Source organism: Typopeltis vanoorti, chromosome 8 (assembly GCF_054136105.1).
Source record: "Typopeltis vanoorti isolate ZY-2024b chromosome 8, IOZ_Tvanoo_1.0, whole genome shotgun sequence".
NCBI lineage: Eukaryota > Metazoa > Arthropoda > Arachnida > Uropygi > Thelyphonidae > Typopeltis > Typopeltis vanoorti.
The window spans coordinates 46561050-46576721 of NC_143556.1; the positions used below are offsets into that span (position 1 = coordinate 46561050).

General features: G+C 35.7%; 1 protein-coding gene across 1 annotated transcript in view; it reads right to left on the reverse strand.

Annotated features, from left to right (window-relative positions):
• The window catches only part of LOC150103969 (outer dynein arm-docking complex subunit 3-like), a 248381-nt gene that overhangs the window by 165562 nt on the left and 67147 nt on the right, over positions 1 to 15672 (reverse strand). The window contains exon 3 of the mRNA XM_090397109.1: positions 4419 to 4598. Within this exon, the coding sequence (XP_090253235.1) occupies positions 4419 to 4598 (180 nt within the window). The remainder of the gene's footprint in view (positions 1 to 4418; positions 4599 to 15672) is intronic.

Sequence of the window (15672 nt, forward strand, 5' to 3'; positions counted from 1 at the left end):
AACAGGCATCTTACCATAATCATTCTTCCTTCTACGTCTGTCTGAAAAAGCTCTTCTCGATTTTTCTTTTCCTGATTTGCCAATTTCTGCTCATACTGCACTTTTGCTTTTCTTACTAAAAGAGTGACTCCCCTGGCTTATTCTCTACACTCTTCATGTAACTGATTATTACCATTATTCATACTGTACTGCCTCCAAAGTTCCTTCTTCGTTCAGATTTCATGCTTAAGCTCCTCATTTATCCATTTTACACCTACCTTTTCAGTTTTTGGACCGTGGAATACATTCACACAATGATGCTGTTACGTATTTCTTTGTCCATTCTCAAGCAGCATTTATTTCCTTACCACTCAATTCCTCATTCCATTGTATAACTCCAAGATGTCTCCTAAGCTTGTCATAATCACCAGCCTTCTACTTTCACATATATCCTTTCCTCACAGAAGTCTGCATATAGCTAGCCACAGCCTGGTTGATCACTTCATGATCACACTCACCAATTGGAGGCAAGCGCGAAACCCTACTCACAATTACATCCTCTGATGATCAGATCTAAAACTTTCGCTCCTCATGTCACATTCTTTACATACTATTATATCTTGGTGGCGTTGGTCTTATTGGCGTCTTATCTCTTATTTGTCCTATCTTAAACTTTATCTTTTGTTATCATTAAATTTTTGTACTTTACTTATTATCAGTTAATTTGTTTGCCGACAAATTTATATTACTTAATGACTGTGCCAGCTGGCAACTAAATTCTGATACACTAACCAAGATTACTTAGAAAGAAAATGCAGGGATCATGAAGTATGCAGTCGTGGTCCCGTTTCTTATATTACTAGTGGGTTCCCCTTTTATGCATGGTTCGTAATTTTCCAAGCGGTAATTCAATCCACAGAAAGCATGACAAACTCATTTGATTACACATAAAGAAATACGTTTATTTTAGCACAAAACACAATGATACAAGTTAGTTAATCCTTAAATTAAAAGAGTCTGGGTTCCCTCCCTTTTCTTAATTTAACACATCCAAAATTTCTACACTGTAATCCTCTATACTGACATAAATTCCTTCACTTATATATATACATATCCATCCTTAGACTCTGACAACATATACTAAATAACCAATCTACTATCACACATGCTAATTACATATATATATACAAGTCAATTCAGTAATTCTGACATAGATTTCTTGAGGCAATGCTCCTTCTTATATTTTAGACTTAATCCTCCCCCAAAATTTTAGTTAACATTCAATTAGGTTTTAACAGTATAACATTATTATTCTTTAGACACAAACAGTTCGTAGCCTCGGTCTCCTACTTGGCTCAAGCCTAAAATGCCCTTTCCTTAGATATAGACAAAATGTCCAAACTGCAGACAGTTCTTGTAACACTTCACAGAAATGGGCTGTGTTCTTAAAGACCAGTTCTCCTTACTCCACGGTTACTCCGATATTAATATGAAAAGATTTCTGCTTACCATTCTTGCTTTATCTGGATATTCGGATCTCTTTACTGTACTTTCTTTAATGGCGGCTTCACTATTCCTTTGTTCCACACGAAACGAAACACTCTTACCCCGAATTAAACACTGACGTTAACTCATCAGTGGCCCTTTCTTCTTAGGAATCTGGATGCACTATAGCTGCAGCTTTGATCCACGTAGCACACATAGCAAGGGGAGATTCTTGCTGCGCATGGCAGCAAGCTTTTCACAGCTATACAGCCTTCCGCACAGGAAACCAGGTACTGACGAAAAGAGAAGAAAAAGAGGGTGATTCAAATCCCTGCCGAAACCTATATACTCCAAAACAGCGCCCTCACTTGGTGGTGTCGTCATACGTACGGTGGCTGCTGATTGGATACCGTGGCCACGAACTATCTTTGACATGGCCTAAAACTATTATTAGCTTGTACACATCTTTTTAGAATTTATACATGATTTTCTACCTTAATAGATTTAACAAACCTTCTCTATTTATGGGATACTTTAACATTGCTTAGAATTTACTAATCTGGATATACACATGTTCTTGGGTCATTAATGAGCACATTTTCTGTTTGGAGGCATAAGTATGTCCTTATCCATTCCTTCTGAGCTAACTCTATGTTGGGTCGGAAAAAGGAGATGACTCATCACATTTTCTGACACAACAATACTGTCTGAAATAGCTGGTTCTCAAGAACTGAAGAAAATAATTTTCCTTATTCCCAAATGCTATCTGTTCATTTCAATCTATACTGCCATAATTAAAATTGCCCATAATAACTACCCTTCCTTTGTTCAGTAATCCAAGTCGTTTATACATTTCTTCATCACCACCCTCCTCATTCCATCCTTTGGCAACATCCAACTAAATACATCTTCCTGTCATCCTCCACTTTACACCATCCTGCCTAATAACTGTTGCCAGTATTTCTATCTTTCATGTCTACCTTATGTGGACATAATTCCCCTGCTTCCATCAGCACCACTCCCTCTCCCATCTTGTTCTTTCTATTCTCACACAAAAAATACTGTATCCTTCCATTTCTATTCCAATTAGGATATCATCTTCAATTAATCATATTTCCCTTATTCTAATGATTTTGTGGCAAATACATTCAATCAGTGAAACCATTTCATCTCCCTTATTTCTGATACTTCTAGAATTTGTAAACAAACTCAGCAGTTCATTTTTAGGTCTAAAACCAGTCCTATGCAAGCCACTTTTTGGTTCTGATTTCCCCACAAGACCTGCTCTTGTCCAATCACCTTTATCACCACTTACCACATATATCCACTCAGTCTCAATTTCCCCACCTCACACTGCAATATACTCCATCTCCATACACACATTCACTGCCTGTTTCCCTGTTCCTCTTGCATTCCCATTCTCTCTTCATCTCCACCCTACAACTGTTTCCACTGCTAAGCATTTCTGTCTCTTCAATATACTCTCTTTATCTTTCACTTCTTCTCTTACTTTTGATCTCTTGCTTGCATCACACACTGCACTTCTATCTAGCAACACTTTCTCTGTCCCATTCACTCCAAAGCCATTCAAATGCAACCCATCACGCCTGTATAATTCCATTCTTCCTTCAAACACATGCCATACATCCATAAACTGTACTCCCTTCTCCTCACAGCTCTGATAGCATGTTATTCATGATTATGGCTCTCTGTCTCAACTCATCATTGTCATGCCTCGGTAACACACTGATAACCTTTCCCGCTATACTGTTATCTTTCGCTCTTCTTAATAACCTCCTGATATTTGCCCTTACGTTCTCCTTATTTCCACTTAAATGATTTGTCCCCACAACCACCACTAATTCTCTTGCTTATTTCCTCATGTTCAAAGCCTGAATTATTTTGCTTGTTCTCCCTCCTGGACATCAGACCTTATGGACTCTCCTTAACTAATCCTGTAACACTGGAACCTCCATATGCTGCTATCTTGGAATCACTCGGAACCTCTTTTACCCTTTTTTTCTTTCATTCTATTCTTTGGCACACTTTCATTAGTTTCCACTAAACGTCTAATATCACTCTACATATTCCTCATTTCATTTTTCACTTTCAATAACTTTTGTCAAATCTTGCATTCTGACAATTTCACTCACTTTCTTAGTCTCGCTACCTCTCGTTCTGCTGTACCTTACTTCTGATTCCTCATTCACACTTTCTTTCGTTCCTTTATCACCAACTTTTGCTTCTACATTCTTGTTCTTTCACTTCCTCAGTTTCACTAGCTTTTGTTCCATTTCCATTTCTTTTATTTACAGATTGAACAAATAAAAGATGGTGTAAATAAAAGAAATGGAAATAGAACAAAAGCTAGCGAAACAGATTGAACAAATAAAAGATGGTCATTTGCCTGAACATTGTTGGAATAAGTGAAATGGTTGGATAAGAATAATAAGAGAAAAAAAAAAAAGAATAGTTGTGTTGTTGTTGACAGAATAAGAGTTATGCCCGCACAAGGCACAGATGCAAGAAGTAAGACAGTGCATAGTGTGGGGTGGAGGTCAACAGGGAGATATATTTAAATGTATATTGCTATATACCTGGTAATCTGGAGGGGATGCAAACTGGCCTAGTAAATAAGAAATGGGTGATGCATTTATGTGCGAGGAGAAGGATGGTAAGTGAACAAGAGATATAGGAGGAATTATATAAACTTCAGATGAAGATCATGTTTTAGCAACCTTGTTTATATATTATATCAAGATGACAAATACATTTGGCAAGGGATATTCAAATACAGTATCATACTTAGATTTGAAAACATCTTTGACAGATTGCCACATGATGTTAGCAGAGAAAATAATAGTAATAAATTTTACTATAATTTTATAAGAATTACTCATATATAATTAATATGACAAGAAAGATATTTTCAAAATAATAATAAATGTTTCTACCTTGGCACTCTCACTTTCAGCAGGGTCTGATAAAGTTGCTTGACTACAAGCATTTACCATATCATCATACTTAATTTTAGCATCAGCCAAAACTTTATTCTTCTCATTTATTTCATCATAGAGAGCATCACGTTTCTTGCATAAATCAAATACTTTTCCTTCTAAGATTTCTATTGCATTCTGTAATATAAAAAAAATATTAGGCCTTGCTGACAGAAAAACTAATATATAAACTTTTTTTCCTTTAACTCAAAAATATTAACTACTTAAATTGCTTTATCCGAAAGTTTCCAGCATTTTGTTAATAATAATGTTTATAATTGTTAATAATAAAAAAAAAATAATTTGTTAATAATGGAGTTCTAGGATTCATCGTGGGAGCTCCATTCAGCTCACACACCAACTATCAAGCATCACCTTAAATTCATTTATATATGATATATTCACCACTTCCACCAGTAACCCATTCCACTTATTTACATGCATATAAATAAATAAATAAATAAATAAAAATTCACCAAAGAAAATCTAGCTCAAACAGCATTACTAGCTGCATTTACTCAACTTCTAGGGATGATCTTTTATTCTCACACTTCCATCTATACTATAAAATCTTTACTTATATACTTCTATCTACGCTACCTGTTCACTACAGTTTGTAGTCCACTTTCCCTTTATATCTACTGTTTCATTATCACCTCTGAACCCTGATGACCTCATAAATAATCAGAGTGAATCTACGTAATGTACTGTTCATTGCATTATGAACTTAGCACTGTTGAATCCAATATCCAAACCAGTGTAGCTAAAGTAAGTTTATAAACTTCCATATCGAAGAAGGGATGGGAAAAGAAATGTTTCTTTTGATCCATACTTGCATAATGTGAAATACAATAATCAAACTAGAGAACGGGATTCATACTAATAATTAAATCACACTAATATGCACCATATAAGTCAATTTTAATTCCCTACTTGTGTAATGCAAATGGTACTGCAGGAAAGAGAAGTGAGAGGTAAGAGAAAGGAAAGTATTAAAAAGCAATAAAGAGAGAGAGAGAGAGAGAGAGAGAGAGAGAAAGTTGTAAAAGATATTTTCACTCTCATCAAGAGTAGAAGAATCTGCTGGTAAAATCTTATACTTCTAGATTAGTTTTTTTTCTCCTGGAAACTCTGGTTTTTCATGGCGCATACAGGTGTTGGATTCTGAATATATAGAGATTGGAGTAATTATTATTTGCTTCAGAATCCAACATGATCTTCCATCACAAAGGCTAGACTTGTAAATATCATTTAATGTAAACAACTTATTTTACAATTTAATATTCATATAACTACCTTAATTTTGTCTAATATTTAATTATTTATTCATATATGTATTAATAATGAAAAGACTGTATTAAATATTATTAAGCTATTTTAATTATTACTATGTTAATATTATAAGAACTTGTATTTGATAATTTAACTGCGCATTAATTGAAATGTTAATATTCTCTATTTATTCCTATTTGTAGAAATTTAACGTTATGTAATAGCTCAATTTTATTATGTTTTGTTTTGTTGTCATGGAGACGCATGTAAGTAAGCGAGTGCGAGTTGGAACACCTTGTGAGGAGAAGGTTTATTGAAAAGAGTTTTAGTTCACGAGAACAATTTAGGCGGGAAGAACGGATATATAAGCGATGAATGCTGAAATTATAGATTATTAAGGGAGAGAGGAAACACAGAGAGAGAGGATTGGCATTAGGTTGGAATCGGAGCATTTGGCATTCGGGAATCACAGTGCGATAATAGCGAGTCGGCAAGTCACTCAAGCAGCTAAATAAAGTCTACTAGTCGAGAGGCGGTTAGCTAATAAGTTGTAGAATAACAATTATAGCTATGGGAGACAGCTAAGTGACTACTAAATAGACTAGCAATACTTTAGTTGAGATTTAATTTCAGGGCCGACCTGTCAAGGACATACGGAACCTTGAAGCAAAGAACGAAGTTTCCAGAGAATAGTAGAGGCTGTAAAATTGAAGTTTACCGTTAGCTGTGTTTAGAATTATAGTACCTAAAGAATTAAGTGAATGCCGGAGGAATGAACAACTGTGCATATAAAACCTAAAGTTAAGGAATTATTGTGTTACCTAATTCATGAGTGATCAGTAGTGCTTCATGCAAGAACATCTGATTATGTGTATTGTGACCGTGATTAATTCAGTTAATGCTTCGAAGATTTATTTTAACGAGTGCTGTTTATTGTTAAAACTTACAGTTTTAAAAAGTGTTTGTGTGTAAGTTGATGAAGAAAGAAGATTATCGGTAAGAATATTCCAACCATTAATATTCCTATGCAGAGATGTGAGTGTGTTTCATCCTAGAATTTCCTTATGTTAACAGTAACTATTGCGAAGATTAGCTGAAGTGTAAATTTAAAAGTGTTTGTTTGTGAAGAGGTGTTGCTGCAATTTTTATTGTATTTGGAACTTAAGAAACTGTGAGAAGACTGTATTAGAGATAACAAATTTACCATTGTCTTAGTTTGTATGACAGTATTATCAGAAAGGCTGAAGTGTTTATAATAACTTAATTAGTGATTTGATCTTAAGTGTAAAATTTGTGATTTTAAAATTAAATGTTTGTTTTTGTTAATCAAAAGTTGTATTTTGCTTGAATCTCTTTTACTGCACCATTCATAAAATATTCGAACCAAAGCGGGTGAATTAAGTAAGTCAAATATACTCGGCCAGTATATATAATAACAACATATAAAGGAAGGGTAGTTGAGAGTTGGTTTATCTTCAATTCTTGAACTAATTCAGATATAAAGTGGCGCAGTCTTTAAATATAAATTTTCTTTATATTTGAATTAGAAGTCAACTTACAACTTATCAATTAGTTAAGAACATCATAATAGTAATCATGTCGGATCCAAAGTATATATTGAGAAGAAGTAGGAGCCAACACAGGCAAATCAGTCAGAGAACACACAACTAACAGACAAAACTATTATTGATCTAAAAATTGAGATGTAAGTGGAAGAATTCGTTATAACTAATTAATAACAGAAATACTTAATTTAATTCTTTTTATTTGTAAAATTTTTGGCTATGCTTTATAGCCATTATCAATGCAATTAAAAGAAAATAATCACAAAAATGTTAAAAAGCAATGTTAAAAGAAGTAAGTCAGTGAAAAGATTAGCAGCAGTATACCACATTGGTGGAACTGTACTCCAAGAGATTGATGAAGCCAGGGACTTGGGAGTGTTGGTGGATAGGGAGATGAAGTTTAGGGGGCACATTGCGAAAGTAGCTAAATCAGCTCATCAACTCACTTGGTTGTTGAAAAATACCTTGACGAGCAGAGAAAAACAAGTTATTGTACCTCTGTACCGAGCCCTGATAAGACCTCATCTCGACTACTGTGCCCAGATTTGGTCACCTAGGTTCCTTCTTGATGGGGAGAAGGTGGAGAGGATCCAGAGGCGAGTGACTAAGATGATAGCAGGTCTATGGAATGAACCATATGAGAACAGGTTGAAGATTTGTGGGTTGCAGAAACTAGTTGATAGGCGAAAAAGGGGAGATATGATTGAGACATTCAAATTGCTAAAAGGATTCTATAGGATTAATTCAGATGATATTTTTGAGATCAGGACTGGTGGTGGGAGAACTAAGGGACACCCATGGAAGCTGGGCAAGAGCGTGGTTAGCAGGGGTGTTAGAGCTGGGTTCTTTACTTTTAGAGTGGTAAATGAGTGGAATAAGCTGCCAGAGTCTGTTGTGGGTGCTATGACAGTGAGCGAGTTCAAGGCAAGGTATGATAGATACTGTGAGAATGTTGAACAGCTGTGTGAACATGATGTTTAGGGCCTCCCTCGATGAGTCTAAGGACTCCTGGAGTAGCCCGTGGTAATAATAATAATAAAAAAGTACTGGAGAATTCAGAAGAAGGAATAAAGATTGGAGGTAGATAGATATTTACAATACAATATGCAGATGACAAGGCATTATTATCAAATACTGAAACAGGACTACAACATCTGTTGAATATATTACTAGAGTCCTGTTTCAATTATGGAATGAAAATTAATATAATGAAAAACAAAGGTAATGAAAGTAGCAAGGAAAGAGGCAAATATGCATATCAGCATAAATGGGAAAAAATTGAATCAAGTAAAGACATTTAAATATCTAGGAAGTGTAATTAGCAGTGATGGAAGATGTAAAAGTGACACAAAAGCAAGAATAGCGATGGGAAGAGATGCCTTTAATAGACAATGGAATTTGTTCAGAAGTAAAATGGACAAAAACCTAAAGAAAATACTAATAAAATGTTATGTGTGGAGTGTTACCTCTATGCAGCTGAAACTTGGACAGTGAAGAAAGAAGAAATTAAGATTTTGGAAAGCTTTGAGATGTGGATTTGGAGAATGATGGAAAAAATCAAATGACGGATAAAATAACTAATGAAGAGGTCTTGAAAAGAGTAGAAGAAGAAAGAAGTCTGTTAAAGAGGATAAAAAGAAGAAAAGGAAACTGGATCAGCCATATTCTGAGAGGAATCATCAGAGATGCTATCGAAGGAAAAATAGACGAAAAATGACCCAAAGGAAGAGTAAGGAAAACAATGCTAGATGACATGCTGAATGGAGACAAGTACACAACCTTGAAAGAGAAAGCTCAGAACAAAAGAGAGTGGAAGGAAAGTTTTTGCTACTAAGAGAAGAACCTAATCAATTGCAGAATACTCAAGAAGAAGAGAAGAAGAAGAAGAATCACAAAAAAGTGAATATTAATTAATTGAAAGCGCATGGTATTATATGCCCTATTGGCTGCAGGAGAATAGCTCAATCTGCATTAATAGTTATCCAAAAATAAATTACAATAAAATAAATTAGTTACTAAAATATTTTTAAATATAAAATTAATTAATCACAATTTACAGAACACATGAATGGTGAGTATTAGTCAGAATGATTTCCCAAAATTGAGAAAATTTAAGACAATTGTTTTCATTAAAGTTTGGATTGTGTGCTTCACAGCTTTCTTTGTACGGTCTTTCTAGAAGAAAATAACTTTTGTATAATACTTTGGTCTTGTTCCAATGAATTCTCCTTTGTAGATAATGTGTGGCTTGCTAAATTAGATTTATTGGATTCTTTAAGTGAAAAACACTATTTGGAAAGAAGTGAATGGATACCATAGTGTGAGGAACAAACAGCCATGGCATCCACCTTAATAAGATGTAGGATGCCTCACCCAATGCTCCAGTTCATCCCACACAGTTTCACTAGAGTTGAGATCAGAGATCTGTGGAGATCAGTCAAGTGTGGTGACATTCATGTCCATAACCAATGCAGTTACTGTAGTAGCCTTATGCCAAGGTGCACTGTCTTGCTGAAAGAGACAATGGTTAGTTCCATAGAAACGCCCAAAGTAGGAAGCATTGCATTGTCCAGAATGTTCAGATACCTCTCGGAAATCAATGTTTGTGGCAGCACAAACATTGAATTCCGAGTTTGGCCTTGGACAGAGGTCCAAGGCCAAACCAGGAAAACAGAACCATACCATCACATTGCCAACTATGAATCTCATAGCTGGGGTTACGAATGCAGGCAAGAAACGTTCACCAAGCATCCACCACGCCCATTCATCTGCTCAGTAGAGGGTGCAGCATGATTTGTTGTTCCATAACACAGGTTCCAAGCTTCCACGTCCCACTGTACCCACTCTTTACACCACTAAAGATGATGCTGGTTCGGGTAATGTGGGGCATGCATATTGCGGTCCTACGATGAGTTTCTTGCATATTGCGGTCTCTACGATGAGGGGATATTGTTGTGACGTCTTTCTTCTTCGTTGTGTTTTCTTTTTCGCCTAGAGAAGTTTTCCAATTTATTTTTGGTATTCAGTCACGAGACATTCTGGGCCTAATCTCTATATGGGTAATACTGTACAAGAGTTAAAACAATAAGGGAGGTTATCGACGAGGTTGTTAATTCCCTAATTCTTTCTGCTGATTGATTCCATTTTCGAACACAAAGAAAATTTATATTTATCTGAACCACTCTGTCCATGGTTGTAAGAATAATGTTAAGGAATCAATCATCAGCAAGTACAATGCTACAGCTATCAACATAAGATAGAACTTTTCTTAATCAAATTACCTTTAAGTTATATAGCAGTCATGGTTCTCTAATCTTTCCTTACTTTCACATTAAATAGAGTTCCCGCTTAGGTCCAAACTGTTAAAATGAGTGGTGCAATGAAATGAACTCAGGCAAGCACAAGATTCAATTTAAATAAAAACATTTAATACACTAATATATGAATGAATTTACATTAATCAAGGAAGATCAAAATATAACTAAAATGATCATGAAATAAAGAAGTTCTTATTAAGACAATAGTAACTTCACAGTAGAGTATACTCAGTGCGGTTAAATTCTTAACATATAAATTTCTACCCTTCTTGGAGTTATAAGCTTCTAAGCACAACTTTTAGACAAAGGTTATCTATTCAATATACTCAATTGTCAACTCTCCTTAGCCGTTCAGGATATACAAAGCATCATCATCATCATCATCATCAAATTCCTGCCATGTACCCTCAAGGGGTGTACAGGATATGACAGTACTACATGAAAAAATTACATCATTACTAACTTCCTATCTACAATTTTCCTCCAAATCAGTCTGTTACTTGTCAAGACTCCAACATTATCAGATCTTATATTTCTATCGTCTAAGGCACTTTGTACCGTATCAATCCACCTATATCTTGGTCTTCCTCTGGGTCGTTTTCCTGCCAACCTGGCAGAGAACACTTGTTTTGCTAATCTTTCCTCTCCCATTCTATTTAAGTGACCATACCATCTGAGATTAGCTCTGCTAATGCATTCCTGGATGCTGACAATGTCAAGTTCTTTCCTAATATCCTCGTTTTTAATATGATATTGCCATTGATGCCATCTGTTCACGCCTATAATCTTTCTCAGGACTCTCATATCTGCGGTCTCTAGTCTTTGGTCAAGTGTTTTACTTCTGACCCAGCTCTCAGATCCATAAGTTAAAATTGGTTTGAACACAGTCTTGTATACAGCTAATTTAGTGTTCCGACTAATTTCTTTCTTATTCCATATGAATTTATTCAATTGACTTCCCACGATACCAGCTTTGCTGATTATGTTGTCTATTTCTATATTTAGTTTACCATCTTCAGTAAAAATTGTGCCTAAGTAGCTGAAATGTTTTACTTGTTCCACAGGTTCTCCATTCACAATACAGTTGACATTTTCAATGATTCTGCCTATTTTCATTGTCTTTGTCTTTTTATTGCTGACCTTCATACCATATCTATTACAACAGCTATTCAATTTAGTCAGAGAATCTTGCAGACTTGTAGCGGATTTATTTAGAAGTATAACATCATCCGCATAAAGCAAAGAGCTGACATTAACATCTCCAATTTTGATATCAGGTTTAATACCACATTCCTTCATAATGTGATCCATATAGATAATGAATAACAGAGGGGATAATGTACATACTTGTCTCACACCAGATTTAACATTAAACCATCTTCCTGTACTTCCTTCAATTCTAACTGCTGACTCACAACTCAAATAAAGACTAAGTATTGCTTGATATAATGCCCCATTGACACCATATAACTGCAGCGTATTGAATAGCTTCTCTCTTGGCACCTTGTCATATGCCTTTTCCAAATCGACAAAACTTAAATACAGATCTTTGTTATATTCCCATGCTTTCTCGACTATTTGTCGTAAAGTGAAGATCTGATCCTGACAGCCTCTATTTGGCCTGAATCCAGCTTGTTCTTCACCAAGCTTTTCTTCCACAGTTCTTCTCAACCGTTTCTCAAGTATACTTGCATAGATCTTGCCAGGAACACTCAGTAGGGAAATACCTCTGTAATTCTCACATTCAGTTTTATTTCCCTTTTTATATATGGGTACTATGAGAGCTCTACTCCAATCATCGGGAATTCGTCCCTCTGTCCAGGCTTTCTGAACTATGCAGTGCAGCCACTGTAAGACTCTTATACCACCATACTTCAGCATTTCTGGTCGAATATCATCTACTCCTGCTGCCTTTCCACAATTCAAGCCTTTGATGGCTTTTTCTACTTCAAGTATGGATATGTATTCCTGACTGCATGCCTGGTCAGTGTTTTTTATCACTGTGCTGTCATCACTGCTTGTTTCATTTAGCAGTTTTTCAAAGTAATTACTCCATACTTCAAGGATATCTTTTTTTCCTGTTTTCATTTCACCTTTATCATCTCTAATTCCTTTTACAGCACTCTTTCCTCCATTCCTAAGCTTCTTCAACAACCTCCAGAATATTTTGCCACCTTCTTGATATTTATTTTCTATATTCTTGCCAAAGTCCTCCCATGACTTTTGTTTAGCTTGTTTTACACACTGTTTAGTTTTCTTACATTTGTCTCTGTATTCTGTAAGAGTAAAAGCTGACTTATTTGCCAGGAACTTTTGATATGCTTTCTTCTTTTCCTTCACTGCCTCTTTAACTTCCTGTGTCCACCAGGGAGTTCTGATTTTTTTATCTTTGCACACAACCTCACCACATGCCTCTCTGGCAGAATCAATCAATGTTTCCTTCAGAGTTTGCCACTGAATCTCCAAGGTTTGATTCCTGTTCTCAAACTCTTTCATTTTCTTTTCAATAATATTTCTGTATTTTAGTCTACAGTTTACATCTGAGAGCTGCTCAACTTTTATTCGCTTTAAAACTTTCTTACATGTTATTCTTTTCAATATGAAATTCAATTTTATCCTGCTCAAGACTAAATAGTGATCACTTCCAATTTCAAATCCTCTGTACACTCTGGTGTCCTGCACCAGGGAGAAAACATCACTATCAACAATAACATAGTCAATGAGACTTTTCTTATTCCTAGCCTTTTCTCTCCATGTGAACTTGTGCACATTTTTATGTTGGAACATGGTGTTAGTAATAACCAGTCCATGTCCTGAGCAGAAATCCAACAGATATTTGCCATTATTATTAGCTCTGCTCTTTTCTCCAAATTTTCCCAAAATATTTTTGTATGTCTCACAATCATTTCCTACTCTACTATTTACATCCCCAACAAGGACCAACTTTTCCTTTTTCATTGAGTCAATTGCTTTTTCTAAAGCCTCAAAAAATTCCTCCACTTCTATCTTAGTAGAACCTTCTGTGGGACCATAGGCACAAATAAGTCTCATTGTCCAGTTCCCCATTCTCATATTTGCCCACATTACTCTACTTGAGACTGACTGCCATTCAAGAAAATTAACCTCGTATTTTGTGTTGAATACTATGGCTACTCCTTCTTTTCCTTGATTGTTATTGCCTGAATATAACATTTTGTATTTATTGCTCAGAAAGATCTCACCAGTTTTGGTCTTTTTTGTTTCAGTCACCCCTATTATGTCGATCTGGTACTTATCTAATTCCTCAGCTAGCTCTATTTCTTTGCCATTCAGGCTTCTTACGTTGATAGTACCGATCTTTAACTCTGGTGATGTTGAGTTGGGGTTTGTTTTCAGATTTGTTCCAGTAGCTGACTTTTCCCTGTTTGCCCTGGTTCCCTGGCGAAAACAACGGGGGCCTTGTTTAACCGGGCGACGCCCCAGCCGGCATGAAATTTTGTCATGTTGTACCATCATTTTTTATTTTGGTTTAACCAATAAGAATACAATTTGGTCGGCTAAATCCCAAATTGCCAGCCCATCCTCGTTCGTTCAGTATCAAAGTAGATACCCAACAGGGTGCACCACGAGAAGGTGAGGATTGGACATTAGGTCAGAAGCCCTGGTCGGTTCTCCGCATTCCTTTAAAGGCTATGTGGAGGTCTCCTCTCAGTTATACAGTTTTGACCCTTACAAAGCACATATTGCTAAATACACACCAAGGAATTCTAAAGTCCTGTCAATCTCTCACAGTAAATCTAAGTAAGTCAGTTTCTAACTTATATCATGTTATCTTGGAACAAGCTTCAAGATATCACACGTTCAAACTTGAACTGTCATTAAGGCAATACACTTCTCCTTTATTGTAATTACATTCACAAAAGACATAGAAAGGATTTCCTTACCGGGATGGTTGATATATCTTGCCTATTATCACGTGTTTTGGAAAACATTTCCTTGATTCTCAGTAACTTTCTCTCTTAGGTCACTATACCTTGATAGGATCCAGATTCACTCCAACGCTCTTGTTGGCTTGGAAATTCACGCTTGCTTCGCTCTAAAATTGTCTATCCTTCAGGTTTCCTTGGCAATCCCTGTCATGCCTCTCGTCTTTCACAATTACAAGACACGGGAATTCGAATCAGGATATGAACAAGAGCCCACGAAAGAGTAAGAGAAAAACATAGAGCTCTCTTGTCCTTCAACCTCGGTATTTCCTTCGTGCCTCTTTTTTCCCTTTTTTCAACAGCGCATGTCTCCTTTTTCCTTTTTTTGCACCAAAATCCGCCTTGTGGATCTTCGTTAGCTTGGCATAGTAACTAGTGCCAAAATGTACTGTGGTGGATAACTTTGTAATTTCATACAGCACTTAATTTCTGTTATACTGGCCTTGTCCTTGGCAATGGTTTACATAAACGGACTAAATTCCGAGTTTCCATGCACAGTTCACATAGGATATATATACTCTACAAAGAATTAGTACAGGATAAATAACTAACAAATATTAGAACATACAATTATTTTATAATTATGGAATATACATTAGTAAGTGAATAATTTGCTATTTGCCTGATGAGCAAATTTGGCTCAGTGAATGGCAGACTATGTTATATCCTGAATGAAACACTATTATATTATAATTCCCTTCATTCAGAATTTAACAATATTCAGTTGTTTGCTAATGATGCAAAACTTGGAAGAGCAATAGTTGATAAAGGTATTGATGATTTAAATCATCTTGTAGATATCCTACAGGATGATTTAAATAAATTGGCATTGTGGGCAAAGGATAATGATTATCAATTTAATTTTGCAAAATTTAAGGTTGTAAAGGTTGCATATGGTATATCATATTGATCATATTGGATTGCAGGATATCGAAGAGGCCATGACTTGGGAATAATGACATTCCCAAGTCTATGATTCATCCACATCTTGACTACTTCACACAGATTTGGGCACCTCGGTTTCTTGGGGACTAGGTGGTTGAAAAGATTCAGAGATGAGTGACCAAAATGGTGACAGGTCTGTGGAATAGAA